A 26,886-nucleotide genomic window follows, 5' to 3' on the forward strand; every position below is an offset into this window, starting at 1 on the left:
AGAGAAACTTGGACACAGAGACAGATATACCTAGAGTAAAACTGGCATAAAGAGACAGAGATACCTTACTGCTATCCGATACTTGCAAAGGGAGCTATCCCATCTCGCCCTTGGTCTTGGACTCCTCGCCTCCAGAAATGAGTTAATAGCCTCCAGAGATGATAATGTGTTACTTATATATTTGGTAACTTACTAGAACAGCTTTAGGAAGCTACACTATCGTGTTGACCACTCCTTTGTGAGGTAGATCCAGGAAATGTCCATTCTATTATTGGGGAAGTTTTTTCCTAATGATTTTATTTGTTTTCAAACTTATTCCACATAACTATAGCACAGGAGTAAAATGGAAGGAATGTGGGAACTGGATGGAGGTTAATATTCACACTATTTAGCCAGAGAATAGATTATAACCAAACCCAACAGGCACGGGGTATTGGGCCACTCCAGGGGTGCAGGATCAGAGCCCAGCACCCAGGGCCCAGTGACTAGCACAGGCCCTTGGGTAAGTTTATTGCCTGTGTTCAATGAAAACGAGTCCTTATTTTGTGGAAGCTCTTATGATGAAGCCAGCTAAGCAATGCGTGTTATATGTCTTTCTCAGTAGTGGGACAAAAACTGATTCTTATAAACATTGACTCTTTTTGGAATCTCCTTTAAAATATGGTTTGCCCAACAATGAGTACATGCATTAAAGAAAATTTCCTGATTGTTTCTAACATATTTATAAGATGATTTCTCTGTCGCTTTGTATGTCCCTCACCCACGGTATAACCCCTGTTTTCACTGTATTTGATGTTGGTATACTTTGTGGAGGGGAAGGGAAAAAACAAATTGTTTAAATAGGAATACAGGTGGACCCATTGCAACAATGAGATGTATAAGACGCTATGTCAAAAAATGAACTTTACAACTTTGGCAGGCAGCGGGGGCAGGGGAGAATAAGTTGGGGGGGGGAAGAGGAGCGGGGGGAGATGGGAAGGGATGAGAAAGGGAAACAAAGGAGGAGGCAACAATGCTTGATAAGAAATGTGCTCATTACCTTGCCCATGTAATTGTAACCTCTCTGTATGGTATTTTCACAATAAAAAAAAAAAGAAAATTTCCATCCTGAGATCTATACTTAATGTTTGACACGTCCACAAAACTTACAACTTCTTGCATTTTCTTGAGAATAGTTGGTATACCCAAGTTCACCATGAAGTGTTGATTGTCGATTCTGCCTGGTACAAATGCTTGCTTTTGCAGTTCTGAAATGACTTCTGATTCCTCATTTTTGTTTCATTGTCTAGGTTAAAAACTCACTGGTTTCAAATGCTTACCTAATGCATTTTATTTACCAGATTTCCTCCCAAAGGTGTATTTTCCACACTGGGATTGGTAAATACATAAAATATTACAAAAGTAGCTTTGAAGACAGAAGGAGCATGTAGGAGTGGAGGCATAGAATGGAGTTCTGAGCCCATTTCTGCTCTTCTACGCCTTTCCCACCCTCAAGTATCAGGAACTAATGCTGCTGCCCCAACCCCTTTCTTTGCCATGAATGGACTCCACAGTCATATCCGGCTGGCTGACAGAATGCTTTATGGATGGGGAAAGAGAAGGACCAAAAACCAGTGGGCTCCTCTGGAATTGACAATTCAGGGGAGCTAGGAACTTTGAAAGCCAGCTGTAGCAGGAAAAATGAATATGAATAGGCCAGTTCCCAACTCTATAGAACTCAAGAGAGCCTATGAGGGGAGGGGGAAGTATTTTTAGCTGGGGAGTTGGTGGGCCATTTTAGCTGCTTCTGAGCCAAAGATGAAGACTATATGCCCAGCACAGCAATTCACTGTGTGCCCTGGGTTATAGCTCCCACCTCTCTCAGCTGAAAATGGCAAAAATGAATGTAATGGGTGCTGGTGGCTCACACCTGTAATCCTAGCTACTCAGGAGGCTAAGATCTGAGGATCAAAGTTTAAAGCCAGCCCAGGCAGAAAAGTCCATTAGACTCTTACCTCCAATTAACCAAAACCGGAAGTGGCACTGTGGCTCAAAGTGGTAGAGTGCTAGCCTTGAGCAAAAGAGCTCAGGGACAGCGCCCAAGCCCTGAATTCAAGCCCCATGACCATAAAAATATAATACAAATAAAAAAGAAAGTAATTATAGTTTCAGTCTGACTTTTCCGTGAAGGCTTGTGGACAAGGTATAAAAGCACTAGATATTGATCCTGAGGCTAAAACTCAGGGCCTGGGTGCTTTCCCTTAGCTTTTGTGCTCAAGGCTAATGCTCTACCACATGAGCCATAACTCCAGTTCAGCTTTTTTTGATGGTTAATTGCAGGTAAGAGTCTTATAGCTTTTCTTGCCTGGGCTGGCTTCAAACCAAGATCCTCATATCTCAGCCTCCTAAGTAGCTCGAATTATAGGTGTGAGTCACCAGCACCCAGTTCAAAGCACTAGACCTTGATACCTAGAAAACCTAACCCCACAGATGAATGTTTCTTCAAAAGTCATACAGTGAAAGTTCCCATCATCATCATCATCATCAATTTCCAGTACTGAAGTTTGAAAGCAGAGCCTTGTGCTTGCTAGGCAGATGTTCTACAACTTGGACCTTAAGGTTATTTATTTAAGTAGTTATACAAAAGGGTTTCATTCAAGTTATGAGTACAATACATACCCTCACCCATCCTTCTCCATTCCCATCCCTACCCTCAAGTTACGTAGTTCAAGTTTTACATAGTGTACATTGAATATAATGGCTGAATTTTCTCACTCTTCCTCCTTCCATTCCTCTACCTCACCTCCACCCACCCCTGCCTACAGAACATGTTTCAGCTTCCTGGTGTTCATTTTGCCAAACTGTTCATTAGTTTTTCAGGGCAGTTATACCTTTGGACTCCTCCCTGAAGTATACCCTCCTTCAGTCAATTCATTTCTATGTAGATGTATATAATCCTGTATTTGTATCCACGGGTATTTGTATTTTAGATTTAACTTCCACATACGAGAGAAAACATGCACCAATTGTCTCTCCGAGGTCCATCCATTTCTCTGCAAATGACATAATGTTACTCTGTCTGATAAATGAGTAAATTCCCACTGTGTATATGGACCACCTTTTCTTGAGCCACTCATACATTGGTGGGTATCTTTGGGCTGTTTCCATAATTTGGTTATTGTGAGTAGTGCAGCAATGAATAGGGATGTGTAAGCGCCATTACCAAAGCCTGGCTTGTAATGCTCAAGGTAGATGCCCCAGTGATATAGCTGGATCACTATATTTAGGTTTTTCCTTTCCTTTCCTTTCCTTTTCTTTCTTCCTTTTTTTTTTGAGGAATCTCCAAACCACCTTCCAATGGGGTTGTATTAGTTTACATTCCCACCAACAATGTGTTCCTCCCCTATGCCCCAATCCCTGTGAGTATTTGTTGTTCATATTCTTAATGATGGCCAATCTTAATTTTTTTTGGTCATGGGTAGAACTTGAACTTAGGGCCTGGATGCTGTCTCTAAGCTTTTTTTGCGTAAGTCTAGCACTACCACTTAGAGCCACAATGCCACTTCCAGTTTTCTGGTGGCTAATTGGAGATAAAAGTCTCATGAACTGGCTGGCTTTGAATCGTGGTCCTCAGATCTCAGCCTCCTGAGTAGCCAGGATTAGAGACATGAGCCATCTGTACTTGGATTAATGTTGCTTTGATTTGTGTTTCCTTTATAGCCAGAGATTTTGAGTATTTCTTTCTTTCTTTCTTTTTTTGTCAGTTGTGGGGCTTGAACTCTGGGCCTGGGTGCTATCCCTGAGCTGGCTGGCTTTGAATCGTGGTCCTCAGATCTCAGCCTCCTGAGTAGCCAGGATTAGAGACATGAGCCATCTGTACTTGGATTAATGTTGCTTTGATTTGTGTTTCCTTTATAGCCAGAGATTTTGAGTATTTCTTTCTTTCTTTCTTTTTTTGTCAGTTGTGGGGCTTGAACTCTGGGCCTGGGTGCTGTCCCTGCGCTCTTCAGCTTAAGGCGAGCGCTCTACCGCTTGAGCCACAGCACCACTTTGGGTTTTCTAGTGCTTTATTGGAGATAAGAGTCTCAAAGACATTCCTGCCCGGGCTGGCTTTGAACCATGATCCTCAGATCTCAGCCTCCTGAATAGCTAGGATTACAGGCGTGAGCCACCAGCGCCCAGCTTGATTTTAAATATTTCTTTATGTGTTTATTGGCCATTCTTGCTTCTTTTTCTTTTGAGAAGTCTCTATTTAGCTCCTTTGCCCATTTATTAATTAGGTTATTGATTTTTAGAGTTTTAGTTTCTTTTTTTTTAATATGTTTTTTATTGTAAAGATATTGTACAGAGGGGTTACGGTTACATGAGCAAGGTCATGAGTACATTTCCTATCAAGCATTGTTACCTCCTCCTTTGTTTTTCCCCTACCCTCCCTTCCTTCCCACCTCCACAACTCCACCCCCCCCCCCAGCTTAAATTGTAAAGTTCGTTTTTCAATGTAGTGTCTTGTACGTCTCATTGTTACAATGGGTCAACCTGTATCCCTATTTAAGCATTTTGTTTTTTCCCTTCCCCTCCCCAAGCTAGAGAAGTGTATATACAAGATGCAGGGCACAGACATCAAATACAGTGAAGCTCCTTGTATATTCTTGATCTCAGGCCCTTTTCAGATCTATAACTGGTAAAAACCTTTTCCCATCCTGTAGGCTGACTTTTTAACTTAGTAACTATATTTTTGCTGTGCAGAAAAGTTTAGTCTGATGCAATCCTATTTGTCAATTCTCTCTCCAACTGTCTGAGCCCCCTGGAACTCTACTTAGAAAGTTCCTAACTATGCCAATAAATTCTAATGTTTTTCCTACTCCTTATTGTAGTAGTTTCAAGATTTCAGGCTGAAGTTGAGGTCTTTGATCCATTTTAAGTTGAGGTGTCAGATAGTAATCTCATTTCTCCCAAACCATTTGTTGAAAAGTCTATCTTTTTTTCCAACATGTACATTTTGTTTCCTTGTCAGATTATAACTTCTTTATCAAGTTACAGATGGCTGCAAGTATATGGGTTTATTTCTAGGTGTTAATCTATTCCATTGTTTTTCAGGCCTGTTTTAGTACTACTAGCAAGCTGTTTTTGATCCTATAGTTCTGTAGTAAAGTTTGAGGTTTGGAATTTTAATACCTCTAGCATTGTTTTTATTATTATTATTATTACTGGACCAAATTTGCTTTGCCTATTTGGAGTCTTCTTTAGTTCCATATGAATTTTTGAATTGATTTTTCTAATTCTGTGATGAATTACATTTGGATTCTTTTTTTTTCCTTTTTTTATTATTAATAAGTTTTTTTATTGTGAATACATTTCTTATCAAGCATTGTTGCCTCTTCCTTTGTTTCCCCTTACCATACCTGCCCTCCCATCTCCCCCCCCCCACTCACTGTCCCCCCCCTCCATTTGGATTCTTAATAGGTATTGTATTGAAGCTGTGGATTGCATTTGACAGTATGGCCATTTTTATGAGATTGATTCTTTCCATCCATGAGCATGGGATGTCTTTCTATATTCTTCTGTCTTCTTCCATTTCTTTCTTGAAGGTCTTGTAATTTTCACTGCAGAGATCTTTCACTTCCTTGGTTAATATGTAGGTATTTTACTTCCTGATTTCTTCCTCAGCCTATTTGTTGTTGGTACAATAAAAAGCTGCCAATTTTAGTGTATTTTAGTGTTTTTGCATCTTGCTACATTTATAAAGGAACTTATCAGTTCCACATATTTTTGGTAAGACAATAAGGCCTGTACTGGATCATATCATCAACAAATAGGGATAATCTGAATTCTCCTTTCCCTATCTTATTGCTTTGGCTAGGAATTCAAGAACTATATTGAATAAGAATAAAGAGAGTAGACATTCTTGTCATGTTCCTCACTCTAAGGGAAATGGTTTCAGTTTGTCCCCATTTAATGTGATATTAGCTATAGCCTATGTGCCTCTGTATTTTTGTACATGCACATACATATAGGCATATATTACATGTATATATGAGTGCACCTATGTGTATATGCATATGTACTTGATATGTATATATGTGCACACATATGTCTATATGTGTATATTATACATACATCTCTTCTTAAATTCAGATACATTTCTCCTATTCCTAACTTCTTCAGAGCTTTTGTCATGAAAGGTTTAATTTTGTCAAAGGCTTTTTCTACATTGATTGCGAAGATGATAGGATTTTTGTTTCAGTCCTATTAATGTGATGTATTATATTTATTGATCTGTGTATGTTGAACCATCCTTGCATCACTAGGCACTAGGGATCATACACTTGATCACAGTGTAGAACTTTTTTTATATTTTGATGAATAGTAATTGCAAGGATTTTAATGAGTTTCTTTTACAATCTTTAAGTAATTGTACAAAGGGTTTCAATTCAATAAATCAGTTTGTAAGTACAATGAATCTTGATCAGTGTCATCCCTTCCATCTTTCCCAACCAGGTTACATACCTTCAGGTTATATGGTTCCAATTCTCACATATGTAAGTTGACTATAACGACTGCGTTTGCCCACCCTTCCTCTCTCCATTTGTCTGCCCCTTGATATTGTCCTGGCAAAATGTATTTTAGCTCCTTGGAACTTATTTGTTCAGAGGAGTTAAACCATTGGAAACCTCTCATGAGTATGTGATACTTAATTTAGTTGTATGTGATTTATAAGTATGTGATACTTAATTTGTGTGTATATGCATATACCTTATATATATTTTTTCACATATGCTTGTTATTTAGATCTAATTCTATATATGAGTGAAAACACATACCACTTTTCTCTCTGAACCTGAGTTGCTTCACTTAACATAATTTTTTTCCAGGAACATCCATTTCTCTGTAAATGACAAAGTTATTCTTCTTGATGGATGAGTAAAATTCCATGGCATTATGTATGCATGTGTATGTGTATGTATGCATGTATATGTGTATATGACATTTTCTGGACCCATTCAACTTTTGTAAGGATTCTAGGTCATTTCCATTACTTCACTATGGTGAATAGTGCAGCAATGAACATGTGTCTTATATGGCTAATAATATTCTGGATAAATGCTACCTCATAAAGTACTTCTATATTCAGTTTTTTGAGGAATCTTCAAACTGCCTTCCAAAGTGGTTGTACTAGTTTACATTTCCACCAACAGTATTATAGGGAATATAATAGGAGTTCTTTTCTGCCACATTCCCTCCAGTATTTGTTCTTTGTATTCTAGAGGATGACCATTCTTACTGGGATGAGATGTTTTGGTTTGCATTTCCTTTATGGCAAAAGGTGTTGAGCATTCATTCATGTGTTTGTTTGCTATTTTTCTTTCTTATTCAGAGAATTCTCTATTTAGTTCCTCTGCCTATTTATTAATTGGATTCTTATTGATTTTTGTGAAGTATAGTTTCTTGAGCTTCTTGTATATTTTGGATTGTAGGACCTTGTCAGATTGTATAGCTAGCAAAGAATTTCTCCCATTCTGTAGGCTTTCATTTAGCTTAGTAGATACGTACTTTACTGCGCATAAATGTTTAGCTTGATACAATCTCATCTGTCAATTGTTTCTCCGATTTGCTGAGCCCCTGGAATTCTACTCAGAAAGTTCCTGCATATGCCAAGTCTTAATGTTTCAAAGTTTCTCATCTTACACTGAGGTCTGTGGTCCATTTTGAGTTGACATTAGTCCAAGGTTACAGACAGGGATCCAGCCTCAGTCTTCTATATATGGCTGTCCACACAACAACTGATGTCTTCAACATAAATTTTTTGTTTCCTTTTCAAATATCAGTTGGCTGTAAGTATGAGTTTATTTCTGGGCCCTTTAGTCTATTCTTCAGGTCTGTTTTTATACCAGTACCCAGACATTTTTCTTACTATACCAATGTAGTAATTTTTGACGTTTGGACTTGTGATACTTCCAGCATTGCTTTTTTTTTTTTTGCCAATCCTACACTTGAACTCAGGACCCAGCTGCTGTCTGAGCTTTTTTGCTGAGGACTAGGGTTCTACCACTAGAGACACAGCTTTACTTACAGCCTTTTGGTGGTTAACTGAAGATAAGAGTCTCATGGACATTCCTGTCCGGGCTAGCTTTAAACCTTGATCCTCTAACCTCAGCCTCCTATGCACCTAGGATTACAGGCATGAGCCACTGGTGGTCAGTTTAAATATAGGTTGTTAAAGTATTTTCTCATAATCTTTTGTATTTCTTTGATGTTTATTGTGGTATTTTCTTTTCCATCTTTAATTTTCTTGATTTGTGTCTCTTCTCTCTCTTTCTCTCATCAAATTCGCAGGGGAAGGGGTTGCCAGGTTTTGTCTTTTCTTTAAGTTTACTTTTTTTTGATTCTTTGTATAGTTTTAAAAGTCTCTTTCATTTACTTCTTCCCTTATTTTTACTATTTCTCTCCATCTAGTAGTTGTACGTTTGGTTTGTTACTTTTTTTTTTTTTTTGGTAGGTCATGGAGCTTGAACTCTGGGCCTGGGTGCTATCCCTGAGCTCTTCAGCTCAAGGCGAGCACTGTACCACTTAAGCCACAGCACCACTTCCAGTTTTCTGGTGGTTTATTGGAGATAAAAGCCTTACAGAAGTTCCTGCCCAGGCAGATTTTGAACCATGACTTCAGATCTCAGCCTCCTTAGTAGCTAGGATTATAGGCGTGAGCCACCAGCACCCAGCTGGTTTGTTCCTGTTTTTGTAGAAATTTTAGTTGCTATTTATTTATTTAAGTTATTTATTCAATCTCTCTGTTGTTTTTATGTAAGTGTACAGAGCCACTAACTTTCCTCTCAATACTGCTTTTGCTGTATCCTAGGGGTTAGAGTAGGATGTATTTTTATTTTCATTAGTTTTCAGGAACTTTTTATTTCTTCCTTTATTTCTTCAGTGACTCAGCTGTTCTTCAAACAATGTGTTGTCCATTTGATTATTTTCTATAAAATCTTTTGATGCTGAGTTCTAGTTTAATTTCATTGTGATCATATAAAATGTAAGTTGTTTGATTTTTTTTAATTTTGCTCAAATATTTAAAATATTTGCTATATATCCTAAAATGTGATCTATGTTGGAAAAACTCCCATGGATGCTGAAGGAATGTGTATTATGGAGTTATTGGGTAAAATACTCTGTGGATATCTATTTGGGTTATGGTGTCATTTAATTCTGAGGTGGTTTTTGTTGTTGTTGTGGTTGACCTGTCTTTTGGTGAAAGTGGGGTGTTGAAGTTTCCCACTATTATTGTGTTGGTCTATCAGTGTGTGTAAGTTCAAAAGTGTTTGTTTAATGAACTTGAATGTGTTAATATTTCATATATGTTGATAAGTATAATTTCTTCTTCATTGGACTGTTTCCTTCCTTAACATAAAGTAATCTTTGTCTCTTACTGATTTTAGCCTGAAGTCTATTTTTGTCAGATATAAGTACGCCTACCTTCTTAGAGAATTACTGGATTGGAAGGCCTTTTCTCATCTCTTCATTCTGAACTTGTTTATCTCTGCTGGTAAAATGTGTTTCTTGGAGACAAGAAAAAACTTTTTTTAAAATCTACATTGCTATTCTGAATTTTTTGATTGAAGAATTAAGCCCATTGATGTTTATCATTACTATTTAGAAATATGCCATTTCTTGTGGTTGTTTTTTTGGTGATGCTTCTTTCCTGTTCCTGTTTTACTAATCTATTGCTCTGACTAATCTATTACTCATTCCTGTATTTATTTGTTTTTGATTGCCCTCTTCAGAAGCTAGCATTCCTTTATATATTTTTTGTAGTGCTAGTTTATTGGTCATTAATTCCTTTATGTTTCATTTATCATGGAAGGTTTTTATTTCTCTGTAAATTCTGAAGAACAGCTTTGTTCAGTACAATAGTCTAGATTAGCAGTTAGCCTTCAGAGCTTGAATTATATCTTTCCAGACCTGACTAGCATTGTGTGTTTGGATTGAGAAATCAACAGTTAAACTAATGGGTTTGTCATTGCAAGTTGTTTCTTTCCCTTTTTCTTTTGCTGTCTTCAATATTATTTCCATTATTTTGTGTATTTACTCCTTTGACAATGATGTGGCTAGGAATGTTTCTTCTCTTGTCTTATGGAGTTCTGTATCCCTGTTATACGCATGAAACTCATCATTTTTTTGTTTGGCAAGTTTTCTTCTATAATTTTGTTGGATATATTGTCAAGGTCTTTAGTTTTTATTTCTTCTTCCTCATATATCCCTGGTACATATAAATTATATCTTTTGATAGTCCTAGAAGTCTTGCAAATCCTCTTGGTATGTCCTTATTTTTTTTTAATGCCTTTGAATCTGTGATCTCTTGCTTTATCTTCAACCTCTGATGCCCTATTTTCAACATCTTCTCTTCTATTGCCTAAGTTTTTTTTTTCTCTTTGTTTTTGGTGTGTGCCATTCCTAGGCTTGAACTCAGGACCTGGGCACTGTCCCTGAGATTTTTTTGCTCTCTACCACTTGAGCCACAGCTCCACTTCGGGTTTTTTTGTGGTTAATGGAGAGAAAAGTCTTATGGACTTTTTTGCCCCAGCTAGCCTCAGATCTCAGCTTACTGAGTAGCTAGGATTACAAGCATGAGATACTGGTGCCTAGCTGCCTCAGCTTTTAATAGACATTTTTCTTTATATTGCAGTGATTGAGCTCTTCATTTCCAGGATTTCTGGGGAAAAGGGGTGGTTCTTTCATGGTTTCCATCTCTTCATTGAATTCTTGTATAGCCATCTTTAGCTTACATATTGTTGACTTTCTGATTTTCTTGGAATTCAGTTAGTTTTTTGAATGTCTCTCATTTCATTGGATATTCTTAACATTGCTCTAGTGAGACCATTATTTTGTCATTATTCATCTTCATTCTCACTAAAGTTCTTTTTGTGTCTTTGTTCATTTTTGAGGGTGGCACACTGTCTTGTTTATGTGATCTTTTGCTGGTATACACAGGAGTTTTTCCATTGGTAGTTTCTTGCAGTTTTGTTAAGATGATATGATACTTGCATGGTAGTACATGTGCTGAGAAGATGGATCTCAGTTGACAAATAGTCTCCATGCTTACTATGTGGAACGCTTTTCCTCTCTGGATGAGGAAACTTGGTTCAAAGACTATTGTTGGTAGTATGTTATGTTCAAAAAAACAGGGTCCATTGTTCTAGAGTATACCTTCCTTTGACAAAATGGAAGTTGTTTGGAATCTGGGGGCTGCGGGGAGGGAAGAGTCAAATGATCAAACTCCATGTTGAGGATATAGTTTGTTTCCCACTAAGTTCTCACTTCAAGATGACTTGTACTTCCACGGTTGGGTTCTGTTCCATGATCTGCCTTGAATAAGTTACAACCCTTCTAAGTGAGAAAGGAAGCCACTATGTCTCTTGAGAACCTCCCCTCCTACCACTTATCAAGATTGCTATACATCCTGGCAGTGATCTGGGATATGGAAGTCTGTTGCTGCTGCTTATGTTCAGGAGAGATAGCTGCTGCTGTTCGTTTCCAGTCAGCCATAGGCTTTGCAAAGTCAGCCCAATAGTCTGTTGCTCCTGCTGCTCAGAGATAGGCTTGTGTCTTTCTGCCCGCTCCCCAGCTGGAATTCCCTTCTGAACTAGCTCACTAGGACTGAATTGGGCAAGGTAGGCTGGCATTCAGGGAGGAGAGGGATCCCCATTTTGGCCGCCTGGGAGAGGTGCTTCATAAGCTCCATTGGCAGTGATTACCACTTGGCCCAATGTCCTGGGCAGTAGACAAGTTATAGGAAAATTTAGCAGCTTTTCTTCTTGTTCATATGGATCTCAGGAGCAAGTCCCTCACAAGGCCATGAATGCAGAACAAGGCATCTTTCCCAGATTATTCTGGTGAAGCAGCTATTCTATGGTATGGAATGGCTTGTGTGGCCAACATTTACTTATTTACTGTTTCTATGGTGCCATCAGGGAATGGCTGTTATTATCTATACTACTAGGTCAGGGCTAGCTTTTCCCTAACTTCCAAATCTCCAATCACAGTCTTGCAGTTTTATTTCATTCTGCTTGTACGGTGGATGCATGGATCTCAAAAGGAGATTTAAAACAAGCAAACAGCAACAACAACAACAAAACAGACAAAAAGAAAAGAAACAAGATGAAAAAATGCTGAGAATGCAGCTCTGCAGCTGCCGCTGCAGAACTCTGACCCTACTGGCAGCTCCAGCTGAGCATAGAATCCTTTTAAGTAAGGTTTCTGTTTGTTTTCTTGCAACTGTTCTACTTTTAGAAGCTTAATCATCGACAGTTATTGATTTATACTCTCTACTTATACTTTGCCTGCTTTTCATGAATATACAAACAGCCAACAATGAAAAATATCCAATATCCTTAGCTATCAGGGAAGTGTAAATCAAAACTGCAATGAAACTCCATCTCACCTCTATCTGAATGCCTATCAACAAAGAAACAATATAGCAAGTGCTGGGCAAATAGTGGACAAAAAACTGACCCATTATTAACTACTGATAAAAATGGAAATTAAACCAGCCACTATGCAAATGAGCATGGAGATTCCTCCAGAATTAAAATAGAATAGTGTATACATTCCCCAAAAGAATCACTGTTAGTTTACTATAGCAATACTCACACATACATCTTGATAATGGCATTATTTAAACTATCTAAATTATTCAATCAGCCTAAGAGCCCACCAACAGATCATAGTGGGGAAAAATGTGTACCTGTCATATGGGAAAAATTAGACCAATTCCCAAACCTGCTTTTTTTGGATCAAGAAGAATATGTATCAGAGAACCTTCAGTTCCTTGAGTGGACATGCAAATTCTGTTTTTTCCTGACCTTTTCTGGAGGTTATAGCTTTGGTTATTCACTAGGTCACCATTGTTCATTCTCAAGTCCATGTTTTTCTTGTGTTTTTGAGAGTTTTTTCCTGAGCACACAATTTATCTAAATTTTCTAACATAGATCTAGCCTCCTCTATTATCTCCAACTTTATGAACTGTGTAAATACCTAATCAACATAATCACCTGGCCAAATCTGTCCTAGATAAAATTTTCTGGCAAAAAGTTTGTCATTGTGTTCACTTACTCTCTTCATGCTAGGATGTCACAATGCACAGTATGGAACTAGAATGGCTTTCTAGTTTTCTTGAAGCTTATCAAATTTGTGCATTTTGGTGAGTCTTAGCTTATTTTCATTGGGATAAAAAAGCCACAGCATGGGGCTGGGAAGGTGGCTCAGTGGTAGAGGGCTTGCCTTGCATGCATGAGGCCCTGGGTTTGATTCCTCAGCACCACATAAGCAGAAAAAGCTGCAAGTGGCATTGTCTCTCAAGTGGTAAAGTGCTAGCCTTATGCTGAATAGCTGAGGGACAGCACCTAGGCCCAGAGTTCAGGCCCTATGACCAACCAAAAAAAAAGCCACAGCATGTCTATAATCCTAGCTACTTAGGAGGCTGGGATCTGAGGATTGAGGTTTGAAGCCAGCCTGGGAAGGAAGTTCATGGTCAAGGAAATGCCTGGCCTGAGATGTGGCTCAAGAGCAGCCTTGAGCAAGAAAGTCCAGGATGGGGAAGGCCTTGAGTTCAAGACCCCATCCAAAGACTTTCTCCTTTCCTTCTGCCTCTGATTCTTCTTTCTCAACATCCTGCTTTCCAGACCACTATCTTCTTTTTGGTTTCCTTGCTCTTTCTCCTCCACATCTCCTGCTGCCTGTAACCACTTGAGTTTAAGGATCAGCTTCCAATGAATAGACAAAATCCTAAAAACAAGAAGAAAAATCTTTAAATGTCACTCCCAAGTTTTCTACCTTGTGATGCTGACTGAGGCGTTTTAATTGTATTGACAAAGGGATGTATTGTGCCTCAATCCTTGGGCACCTACTAGACACTGCTCTAAAGAATATTCAGGTAATTGATGCCTTGATATTGACCTTATTGTCTGTTAGGGGTTATGAAACTTAACTCGAAACATCAAATATATTCCATTCAGATCATCAGAAAGACTGGGAAATCTTACCTTGCCTCAAATTACAAGCAGATCACTATTGAGATGAATAATGAACCAAGTAAACCACACCAAAACTAATAATACTTCAGAGGAAAGAGCTTAAGGGAAACAGTTACCCAAAATATAAAATAAATATATTTATTGATGAATTTGGGAGCAGCTATTGGTGGAGGATGATAGGGAGGGGAGTCTTCAGAGCCCACAGATACCAAGCTTTGGCAGCCAGGCTGCTGAAACGGAAACAAAATGACTGTATTTCTGAGATGCAGTTTGTGGTTTCAATAATGGCCTTTGACCAGAAAAAACATTGTTGTTAGGAATGGTCCTCCTGACTGCTTTTAGATTATATTAGTGTCAGGTGCCAATGCAACCCTCCTGTTTGAAAAGAGCACAAGACTCACTTTGAGTCTTCAGTATCCTCCCGGACAAGAAGTGGTAGGCAACAGAGCTCCCAAATACAGGCAAAGTGTAAGGTGGGTGGCGACCCCCTGATCCCATGCTCTTGCAACCTTTCGCGCTCATGTGCTGGCTACTCCAATCTAGATGCTTTAGTTTGAAGAGGAGATTTGGCAAAGGATCTTCATTATTTAAAAAGAATTCTCGGGATTTTTTTTTTGAATGGAGTTTGAACTCAGGACCTTACAATTGCTACAGAAATGCTCTCTCATTTGACTCAATCCCCTGGCCCCTTTTGCTTTAGCTTTCAGATTGGGTCTATTTGCCCAGGTCACCTGTAGACTGTGCTCCTTCTACCAACCTCTTTCCCACAGATGGGGTTACAGGTAGGAACTATACAACCCAGCTCAAGGAATACAACCCTTATCACTTATGAGACTTTCCTCTGTGCCCCCTCCCACAGGGATTCTGCCTGTTTCACTTCAATGTTGCCTCTGTGAAGCTATGCAGAGGTAATTCTGAGATTCTATACATGAAATCCTATGACTTGAAACACCCCAAGCATTAAAAGTGTTATATTAAAGGCTATTGTTCATCATGTGATGGTTTAATAAAATTATATCAATGACATTATACATGCAATATTCTAGACTTGGAGGAAGTTCTAGGGTAGTGCAAATGATTCTATGGAATGAATAGATGTGGTGGAATTGGGCTTAAAGAATCCTTTCTGGATGCAGGAAAATAGCAATCATTTTCACTGACATCATGATTTCAGATGTATTGAAAATGGTCCTGAGGGAATATGGGAAGCAGGTGAGCAAAGAGCTACAAACAAAAGGGGAGTAGTGTGTGTCTGTTTGTGTGTATAACTATTGATATCTGCAAGTGATCAAGATCTGATCTAACCTTAGATGGCATTTCCTATGTGGGTTAGGAAAGTGGAGGGAAGTGTTAACTCATTAGGCTTCTCCTGTTGCGCTACTGAACCCTAGAAGGGACCCTGATCCTGGTCCAAAGGGTCAAGGAGTTTTCCCTTTTCCAACTTCTGAGGTTTGAATCCATCCAGGAAACATTTAGAAACTGGTGGGTCCCAGGCAGGTATACGTTTGAGATTATATACTTATATGAGGTGTGGTTAGATGTTCTTATCCCTGGGGCTACTTTCTATCCTCTGCCCTAGGATTTCCCCCTGCTCCTTTCTTTGAAGTAAGAACCTACAAGTCAGAAGTGTTTGGAGACTACAGAGTGGGGACTTGCCATGAAGAGAAGATATCTGCTGTGATTAATCAAAAGATACTTTCTGTGAGCCCCCATGCTTACAAGGGAGCTCATAGGCTGATTGGAAGGGATAAGGAAGCCTCTGGGGGAAGCCAAGAAGCTACACCTTGTGCATGTGCCCCATGGTGCATCAAGATGGAACCCGCTCTCCATGTTGCCTCCAAGGCATAGGTTAAGAAAGCCCTGGCTTGATTGGGTCTCCTGGGGGTGAGTGCACTGTGGATGTGGCCCTTGGGAGCACTCCAGGTGGGCTCCACCAGCAAATGCTCCTGGTCCTCAAACAACCCCATGTTTCCCGTCCAGTCCTTCCCCTCTCCCTGTAGTACCCCATAAATAGGCATAAATGGATCAGTTGCTGAGGGTTTTTGTTTTTGTTGTTCTTCTTCTGGGTTTTTTTTTTTTTTTGGTCCAGTCGTGGGGCCTGAACTCTGGGCCTAGGCGCTGTCCCTCAGCTCTTCAGCTCAAGGCTAGTGCTCTACCACTTGAGCCACAGCGCCACTTCCGGCTTTTTTCTTTTTTGCTTATGTGGTGCTGAGGAATCGAACCCAGGGCCTCAGGCATGCAAGGCAAGCACTCTACCACTGAGCCACCTTCCCAGCCCCTGGTTTTTTATTTTTAGTTTCTAATTTAAAAAATTATACTTGTAGACATTGATAGAAATACATGAAAATTACAATAACAACAAACAAGTACTTGTCATCTGCTCCTCCAAGATGACAACTCTTAGCTGTTTGGGTTTATTTGCTTCTAATCATGTGTGTATAAACATTTCCATGTAAAATAAACCCCAGGAAGCCCACTTCAAGGTTTGTCTTTCTCCAGTTTATTTAGGAGAGGAGGCTCTGGCTTCCCATGTGCTGCAGCCACTGTAGAGAACTCCTGGTCTCCTCTTCCTCCTCAGCACCACAGAGTGCTGCTCATTCTCTGGGTGTCCCCCATCAGGGCAGCTCCACCTCCTTGTGCTTCAGTTTCCTTGTACATCCCAGGGTACTAGAACATCAGGCTGTAGAGTGTGAACTTATTCTGGGTTTTACGGATGACTACAGGATACTTAAAAGAGTTTACATCTGGAAAACTGAAATTAGAAATTGTTTCTCCTCAGACTTGCCATTCATCAGAATACCAGGAATGTATTAGCCTTACCATTTGGGGCAAAGTCCAATTACCTGCCAGTGCTTCTCACTCTTTCCCATCTCCCCAGTCCTTCTCCACTTCTTAGGGTAGTTTCGCTATCTTTTCAGCTGGCTAATTTGCCTCGTACTGACCTCTAAGCTTTCTTTCCCTCACCTGAAGCACCTATGAGGCTATTATCCTAAAAAAGAGAATTTCTTCCCTAAGAAGGAAAAAAAATATCTTAGCATCCAATTTTCAGTTTGGATAAATCAGAAAACCATGGTCCCAGAGGTAAAATTCTTTGGTCAAAAGCATACAAATTCCAGGTAGATTTTGTAGTCCAGGTAGTTTTGCACCAGGGGGGCCTTCTACTGTGTCCTTAAGAAAAAAAAAAAAAAGGATGCCTAAGGAGAACTAGGGATATTTCAGACTTCTCTTGAGCTACAGCGCTATTTCTGGCTTTTTTAAAATGGAGATAAGAGTCTCACAAGCATTCTCCTATCTGGGCTGGCTTTGAATCACGTTCCTCAGATCTGAGCTTGGATTACAGGCATGAGCCACATAGTTAAGATACCATCCTTACCTGGAAGCTATGCACTGGGATCCATTGGGAAGCAAGGAGGAGGAGGTATAGTTGAGGCTTCTGCATTTTCTATACTCATTAAAAGTTTTGACTTACAGGTTCCTCATTCCCCTTTGTACACATAAGTTCATGGTGCCTTTCCAGTGACTGAGGGGAACTATGCCCTGACGGCTGAACACGGGACGTCCACTCTTCTTCTCCTACGATGGTCATGACATGGGGATTCCAATCCCATATGGCACAAGGATGGTACAAGGGATGCTTAAACACCAAGAGAAATGATGGGAGCATAGGTGAGGGAGTTGCCCTAAAAATGTCAAGGCTTATCCTTAGAACAAAGATGACATGTATCCAGTGTTGCTGGAAAGGGAGAACATGGATAGATTGATAAAAATTTCAAGGAGGCTAATTTTAGTATCTAAGAAACTCCTAAAGGCAGAGGATGTGAGTCACTAAAATGGCAGGTTTGGAGATCACAGACCTAGTGGCTAAGAAATCCCAGATTGCCACATATTCCTCCTTCTGTGACCATGGGCAAATGACTTAACTGTTCCAACTCACAAAGTTGTACAAGTCAAAGGAAATGATATATGTGTAAGTACTTTGAAGGCCGGAACTTGCCCTTCAGGTTTATTGCATTATATATCTAGCTCTCAAAGCTCAAGGTCTAGAACAGTTGCCTAGTAAGGGTTCATTGCATGATTGAATGTATTGGTTCCTAACCCAAAGACAGTTACTATGGTAGGCATTTTCAATCATTTCAAAGACATTTGTGGAACATCTACTATGTGCCAGGAACTGGGCTCAGCACAGTTATCTTTTCTGTCATTACTGTAACTATTATTGTTGTTGTAGCTATTTTGGTAGTGGTAGTTGTCAAACGTGATGGTGAGTATCCCTATGATTAGAAATGCCTAGCAGAGGCTACACGATGAGTTGGTGCTGTTGACAAGGAAATTCATAGGCCTGTTTAAGGCGGAAGCATAATTCTGTTTTTATCTAAGTCTTGGGTTAGCTAATTGACCCAACTTCACAGTTTTGTTTTTTCCATAGAAACACAGTAAAAAGGCAACATTGGTCCTCTAAATTTCCTCCATGTAAATACTACCTGTCACTTGAGTGCCTACTTACTTATTTTCCTTTGATGCTAGGGACTCAAACCTAGGGAACCAGCTATACTAAGCAAGCACTCCACCATTGAGCTCACCACTCAGCCCCTCTTTTACAAGGTGTACTTGGATCCAGTCCAACCAGGTAGTTTCTAGCTTAAGTCCACTCTCCTTGGCAATTAACATCCTGCTTCCTTTTTCAAAAAAATATTGGGAAGTACTGGTTCAGGTCCTGTAGGAAACACTTAATTTCAGTGCTGAAGTAAAGCTATAGATAAGTACAAGGGTTAGGTAATGAGCTGTATGCTGATAATGAACAAATTCAAGGCAATGTGAAGATGAGCAGGAAGGCTCACTTTCATTCAAATCCTCTCATCATCTTCCTAGCTTTTCTGTCTTGTGCTATTGTCTTAGCTAGAGCATGTGGTTGCTGCTTTATGCTTGGGAATGAGCCACCCTCATTATATGGGGGAAAATGACTTTCCAAAGGAAATTAGGAAATCTCTGCTTGGTTGGACAGGTTTTTGTTTTTGTTTTGTTTGTTTGTTTTTTAAATCCTAGTTGTATGTAGCAGGCACAATCTGGTGGTAAAAGAGCAGAGTAGCTGGGTGCCGGTGGCTCACGGCTGTAATCCTAGCTACTCAGGAGGCTGAGATATGAGGATCGTGGTTCAAAGTCAGTCCGAGCAGGAAAATCCGTGAGACTCTTATCTCCAATAAACCACCGGAAAACCAGAAGTGGTGCTGTGACTCATCTTGAGTCTGAAGAGCTCAGGGACAGCGCCCAGGCTGAGTTCAAGCAACCGACAAAAAAAAAAAAAAAAGAGCAGAACTTTCCATCTGAAGGTCACTTCCAACCTGTGACCTTCAGGAGCAGCTTGACTTCTCCCTGTCTTGGTGTTTCTTCTGGTTGGCACAGCAGCTGAGTCTTGCATCTTGGATGGGGGAACGCTCAGCTTTGGGCCTGTAGAGAGTCAGATTTCAAGATGTCCTGAAGTTTCTGGCTACAAGCCAATCAACTTATTTCCCTTGGAGATAGACTAAGGAGCTTCAGAATCTACTTCAGAAACTCAGCCCATTTCTACATTCTGATTGTTCTTCCAGTATTCCAGCATCCTACAAGTTTCCATCTCACATCCATCTCTGGAAGATGGACTTGGAAGGTACATTTACAGAATCTTTAAGATTGATTTATTTTCCAATGTGCTGTACAAGGAACAGTCCTAGATCAACAATTGAGGCTTTTGGTTAAGCGCCTTAGCACAGCACCTGTTTCTAGCTCTTTGAATCAATCTTTACCCCAGAACTTCATCTTCTGGCTACCAGGTTACCTCATGTCTTTAGCCTCTGAACTCTGTTTCACTATTGTGAGTTTTTTTGTAAGTCTTTCACGTTTACTTTTTGTTGTTTTTGTTTTGGTTCCTGACATCAGTTTTTACTGTGTACTCTTTGTTTTTCAACAACTTCTCCTCCCAAGTCTACACCCTATTTCATTCACCTTTGATGTATCCATTCACTCATCTTCTGGGCATTCCACTAAGAGCTGGCTTCAAAAGTGGGTCACTTGTGCTATTGCATAGGACCCATATCCCAAAGCATATGTTCTGTTGTTGTCTTCTTGAACTTCTTAATAAGTTTGTAATTGAACTAGTATTTGTAAGTGAATCTGATTGGACCAAGGATTATGTGTATGAAGAAGTAAGCATGATACTGTTCTTTGCAGCCCTGGTCACATATGTATTCATAACATCCCATGAACCCAGAATTAAGAGTAGACTCAAGATACATGAACATTCACCAAAACTCAAGATTAAGGATAGATAGCAGTGGCTCATCCTGTAATCTTAGCTATTTAGGAGGCTAATATCTGAGGATCCTAGTTCCAAGCCAGCCCAGGCAGCTGCATCTATCTCCAATCAATCAGCCAAAAGCCAGAAATGGAGGTATGGCTCAAGCAGTAGAAGCCCAGCCTTGAGCAAAAAAGCTAAACAAGAGAGTGAGACCCTGAGTTCAAGTTCCAGTACCAGCATACACACACACACACACACACACACACACACACACACACACACACACACCTCAAAGCAAGCACAGGTAAAGGCATCGGGTGGATAAGTTAGTAGATATGTGAACAGTTCCCAGAGGCCACCCTCTTCTTTGGGACCAGAAGTTGCTTCAAATCCAGAAAGAAAACAACGGGGTCCTAAGAAATACAAATGGTCTACAAATCCTTTCTTACTTTCATTCCTTATCTATTAAGTCAACCACTTAGTTATGTTGAAAATGATGTCACGAAAGAAAAGGGCAAGGTAACCTACAGTTCCTTCTCCTTTCCTTGTCCATCAGCAACCCTGTGGAAGACCAACGTGTAAAATATGGAAATAAGGGATACACAGAAACTAGATAAAAAGTCTGTTTTGTACAACACTGTCACTGTTCTAGTAGGAATCAGTGACTCATGCATGCATGAGCTATGCGGTTGAACTGTATGATTTTTATGATTCCACATACTAATGCTTTTATATTTCCATACAAAACTGGCATTGCATGAATCACATATGAATAGCAAAGCTCATACCAATAATATAAAACTTTTAATTTTCTTATGATGCTAAATAGCAATTTAAAAAGAATATAAAAAAGCCCCCCAAAAAGATAAAAAAGCTTTATCTTTTTTTTGATTTTTTTTTTTTGAGATAGAGCCTTATTATGTAGCCCAGGTTAAACCTGAACTTGCTATATAGGCCTTGAAGTCAAGATCTTCCTGACCTAACCTCCCAAATGCTGGAATTACAAGAATGTAACACCATACTCAGCTAACTTGTAGGACCCTCAATGACATGTTTTCTCTGCTTTTGGAACAAGGAGTCCCACATTTTCATTTTGTATTGGCCCTGAAATTTATATAACTGGCCCTGAGCCCAGCCCATAGCTTCAATATATAGCCACAAGCACTAATAAAACTGATTTCAGGGCTGGAAGTGTAGCCCAGGTGGTACAGATCCTACCTAGCAAGCTGGAGGTCCAAAGCCTCAGTACAATGAGAAGGGATATATATATATATATATATATATATATATATATATATGAAATATATAGTCACATATATATACACACATATGTATATGTGCATATACATATATTTCTACATTGATGTGTATATATAGTATTATATATAGAACTATACACAATTATACATATGTATACAAATACATATGAAGGTGTATATGGATGGATATTATGATTTCAGGGGGCACCATCCCAGGATTTCACATACTAGTATTGGAGCTTCAACTGGGACCAATGAATATTATCTGCCCCATCCAAATTTAGCTATAAATATATAGAAAATGGGGGTGAAACAAAAGGCCACAAGGTATTTCAGGGATAGAGGTGCAAGTGTCTAGACTTTGAATCTAGCCTCATAACTCTGTTGGCATCCACCATCACTTTTGGCATTTGAGCCAGGGCCATTATTTGAAAATACCAACAAAGGCATTATGTGTTACATCTCTTGGGTCGTATTCCAGTTGGGGCCACCATAGTCATGCAGGAAAGGTTCTTCCCTGTCAAGAGTTTCCAAGACTCCAGAGGAGTCTTGTGTCTCATTGAAGGTCAACAAGAATCCTCCATATGGACCAGATTCCTAAGTCTTCCCAGGCAGATCAGCATAGCTTTTCTAATCAATGTATCTGAACCATATAATTTTCTGAAGCAATAGTATACGTCCTACCTCTTCCCTTGACTTTCCCTGTGAAGAAAGAAATGCAAAATCTCACGCAGAGGCCCTGAATAATTTGGCCAGATACTTCCCAAACAACAAGGAAATCCACATGAGAACAGACAATAGCCTGGGGCACTTAGCAAATCATGTGTACACCTTTTTAGTGACTCCAGGCCATCCAGATGGGTCTTAGACTAACATCTCCATCAAACTGCAGCTGCTCCCCTTGCTATTCTTCAGCAAGTTTTCAGATAAGAGTATAAAGGTCCACTGAACCTAATTTTCCTCCAGAAGCTTCTTGTGTGGAGCACAGATGCTCTTAGCAACAAAACTTAATTCTCCAAGTATTCTGGGCTAATTCAAGTGCCTTCTTGATCCCAAACCTTTCACTCTATGTGGATAATGCCTTGGGGGAAAAAAAAAAGGTATCTTCAGATTGCTACCAACTAGAGCCCATTGAGCTGCTTAGCTGGCACTGTAGCCCATGGAAGGGTTGGCTGCCTTTCTGCCAGAATGTTCCTGTAGTTGCTGGTCTCCTTCCTTTGAGCAGGCCCATGAAGGAAAAGACTATCTCATGGGCAAGGCTGCGCTATTCCACTGTGACAACAATGCCACTGATCATCTCTCCTTTCTTCCTATCCATTGATGGAAATGCAGCTGTGGCTCAAGAGGTAGAGTGCTAGCCTTGAGCAAAATAAAGCTCAGGGACAGCATCCAGACTCTGAGAGTTCAAGCCTCAGGACTGGTATTAAAAAAGCAAAAACAAAACTCTTAACTTTCTATCTATTGATAGCTGAAAATACACATTTAAATTTTTTACTTGAAATAAGCCTCATGAGAGCAAGGGAAGGGTGACATTATCCCAAAAGAAATGTACTCATTTCCTGACTTAGGTAACTGTAACCACCCCCTGTACATCACCCTTATAAAAACAATAAAATAATACAAATGTAAAACTAAAAGGAGGGTGATGGAGATGAGGGAGAGAGATGGAAGGGGTGAGTGTGATCAGATTTATTGTATAAATGTAAGAGAATGACATTGAAACTTCCACTTACAATTAATACACGTTATTAAAAATCTTTAAAAAAAGAAAGAAGTCTTATGAAAATACTTTAATAAGTCTAAAATACCAGACTTTGTAAAATGTAATGGTAAGCAGTATTACAAGCAGGATACAGAATTTTATATGTGTGTGTGTGTGTGTGTGTGTGTGTGTGTGTGTGTCAGCTTTATAAACATTTTACATTTATAGGAAAAAACAATGCAATGCATTTCTTTAGGTGATGATTGAAAGGGAAATTTGTATTTACTTCTTCGACTGTTTTGCTATTTTCAAAAGGAAAACACATATTTTAGCTCTCTCTTACTTTTCCATCTTGTAAGTAAAGATACTTCACTCTATTAGGTAGGACTTCCAAGAGAGATGTAATTGGTTTTACTTTTCACCCCAAAGAAAGTCAAAATTAGATTTTTCCTTCTGTGTGAAACCACCTTTCCTTCCAGTTGCTGCATCTTCTGCACCAAGATACAGACTTTGGCCTTGACAAGATTGTTCAGTTTACAGTCATTCTTTCCCTTATTATGGAAGCTGTGACATTTGGGAGTATGTACCCCTATTGGAACTTTAAATCAAGGTCCTGCATTTCTTTCTCCTGGCTACCATGGCTAAGAAATGAAGAATTCTCTCAAGTGTGGGATTTGGGAGACCATCTGAGACCAGCTTCCAAGGAGGCAAAGGCCCAGAGGATGCTTTCTGCATTAAAGTGTGAGGGCAAGAGCATTAACTTTGGAGTGGACTGGCTCTGTACCCTTCTAGTTTTCCTTTATAAAATGGATGTCTCTTTTTAATGGATGGTTCTATTTCTTTTAGATAGGTTATATTTTAAAAGAAGTGTATGCCAGTAAGATACCTAACAGTACACACAATAAATTATTAATATTAAGTGGTAGGCACTGGAGAGGACAGCAGAGGAGAAAAATCTACTTTCCATTCTCTTACCACTGAGGGTTCCCCTCCCCAAAAGTGTTCATGGAGCAAGAATGGAAGTGGAGGGGCTGTCCAGACCTCGGGCCCCACCCTGACCCTGACTTGACTGGCCTGACCAAGGACACATCTTTAGTTTCACTAAGGAAATGTAACCACTTCTGGGGTGGAGAACAGTCAGTGCTAGCCACTGGCTAAGAGCCAAAAGAGTGGGGTGTGGAGTAGTCTTAGAACACTGACTATAAGGCTCCATCCCTAACATCAGATCACTCCATTATCCATTCAGAACAACTCTTCTTCCACCCACCACTACTCTGCCCTTTTACTATTCACCAGGCAACAGCCAGGATGCCAGAGACTTACAGGAAATAGAAGTCAACCAGTCTATCACATCACATGTTCAAAAATTCCATTTTGGCTATACCATCATTTTATCTGCTGCTATTATTGGTAGTGCCATTATGGCTACCACCATTTCTAAAACTGCTGCTGCTTTCCTATTGCCATGCATCCTTTAAGTTTCTAAACTACTTTGCCATGTACTAAGTGGTCTGGGTTTTATCTGATTAAAGATGGTAACAGACCTGGGTTTTGGGGATAGCAGAGGTAGGCTGGGACTACTAGAAATTTCGCAGGGAGATCTGCACTGGGGAACGGTGTTTATTTCCATCTCCAAGTGCCTGGGCTCCAGACACCTCCACCCTCCCTGCCACACCCAGTCACACTCCTGGACCCAACTCAGCTTCAACAGGCCACAGCTAGTTTAGGCAGCTTCAAGGGTTAAGGAACTAGAAATGGTCTTTAACTTGGTCAGAGTAGCTCAACTATGCCCATAATTCTGCCAAATCTAATGGGAGAATTCTTTTTCAAATCCAAGGCCAATGTCCCCCTGCCCATCCTCTTCCAGGAAAAGACTTTAGAAAGACCTAGAGTTTTTCCTTTTTTTTTTTTAACAGACTTCAAATCATCTGCGAAAAAAGCAAACAACACAAGACATTTGAAGACACGTTTAAAATATTTTAACTACGGACTCTAACCTTGTCTCCAAAGTGCACTGTGGAATATACATCATCTAAGCCCAACAGAAGCCCTACTTTTCCCCAATCCTGAGTTGGGCGGGAAGAATGAGGCAGCAGGTTGAGACCCCAACTCCTAGGGACCTTTGGAGATGGGTTTTCACCTGGCAACCTGAGCTCCAGCAGTGCTCAGAGAGAAGAAAGTGACATTTTGGAATCCATTTTGCTTAAGATGCAAGAAGGCATTGTGGCACACTCCCCTTGGCTAGCGGGGCCAGAGAACTAGGGGAAGGATGGGTTGGGGGGCGCTGTTTGGTTTGCGGGGGGGGGGGGAGACGAGCGGGTAGGTTAGTAGACCCACCCACAGGGAAACGCAGGGCTAGTGATGGATGCAGAGGCCCACCCAGAGTACGGCTACTACGTCTGTGGACTCAAGTCCACTGGCGAACAGGAGCCCGTCTTTGCCAGACCAGCTGGATCGCCTTCTGCCTGCCCAGCCATTTCAAGGCAAGATTTACGATGTGTGCAAGCAAAGGGACAGGAGATGATTCTGGCCTTAAGGCGGTGTCACCCTGAAAGTCACACTTCCCCCCCCCTTCCTCCACAAAACTGCACGGAGTGTGCACTGGGCTGGGACTCCGTCCCTGCCACCGTCCGCCCAGGGTCAAGGCCCCGCGATGGGGCGGCGCGCGGGGCAGGCGGGCGGGCGGCGGGCGGAGGAGGGGCGCGGCGCGGCGCGGCTCACCTGCCAAGCTGTTGTAGCAGTCGATCTCGATGGCTTCCACCGTCTTGCTCTGCTCCTCCGAAAGGCGGCCGGGTTTGGAGGCTCCAGCCGGCGAGGCTGGGCGCGAATCCCGCTCCCGCTCCCCGGGAGGTGGCATCAAGCCCTTGAGCTCCAGCAGCGCCCGGTGGTATTTGCCGATGGCTTCGCGGAATTTCTTGTCCTTGTAGCACTGCGCCCCTTGGCTCTTGAACTCGTGTGCGCGCCGGATGAGCTCCGCGGGCTCGGCCGCCGCCCCAGCCGGGCCCCGCGCCGGAGTCCCTCCACCACCTCCGGGGACGCACTGTGGCGGCGGCGGCCGCTGCCCCTCACCGACCACGGGCGGGCTCGGGTTCCCCTTGGCCCCGGCCGCCGGGCTCTTCCTCTCCATTCGGCCGCCACCCCGGGCGCCCCGAGCGCCGCTCAATCCGCCCGCCCGCCCGGGTTTTAAAAGCGGCGGGCGCTGGCCCCACGCCTCGCTGGCTCCGCCGCGGCCGTGACACCCCGCGGCGCCCCGTGGCCCCGCGCTCCCATTCTCCTCCCCAGCTGTCGGAGGCTGCTGTCTCCTCCTCCTGGGATGGCTTCCCTCCCTCCCTCCCCACTCCCGGGCGCCCGCCCTCTTCCCCGCCCTCCTCCCCTCCAGCAACCTGCCGGCGGCAGACACCCGACCCTCGCGAGCGCGCGCGCCCTGGGGTTCTTGGTTTTGGGGGGGGACCGTGGGCCTGATTGGGGTGGCGGTGAGCGTCGCTGACCCGGAAGAAGCTGGGCTTGCTCCAAAACGCGGCGTATTTATGACAAAGGGGGCCCCCGCGCCCTTTTCCATTCAATCCAGCCTGGGAGGCGCGCCTAGTCGGAAAGGGACGAATGGGGGAAGGGAGCGAGTGCGCGCCTGTGTGCGCGTGCGTGTGTGCGTGT

The 26,886-nt window shown here is 41.4% G+C and overlaps 1 protein-coding gene across 1 annotated transcript in view; it reads right to left on the bottom strand.

Annotated features, from left to right (window-relative positions):
• Positions 1–26,362, bottom strand: part of Ttc9 (tetratricopeptide repeat domain 9) — a 34,041-nt gene extending 7,679 nt beyond the window's left edge. Inside the window, exons 1-3 of the mRNA XM_013013599.1 lie at positions 25,957–26,362; positions 18,815–18,836; positions 17,473–17,683 (exon numbers count right to left, since the gene is read on the bottom strand). Coding sequence (XP_012869053.1) covers positions 17,473–17,683; positions 18,815–18,836; positions 25,957–26,362 — 639 coding nt within the window. The remainder of the gene's footprint in view (positions 1–17,472; positions 17,684–18,814; positions 18,837–25,956) is intronic.
• Positions 26,363–26,886: the final 524 nt, after the last annotated feature.

This window comes from Dipodomys ordii, unplaced genomic scaffold, assembly GCF_000151885.1.
Source record: "Dipodomys ordii isolate 6190 unplaced genomic scaffold, Dord_2.0 Scaffold2, whole genome shotgun sequence".
NCBI lineage: Eukaryota > Metazoa > Chordata > Mammalia > Rodentia > Heteromyidae > Dipodomys > Dipodomys ordii.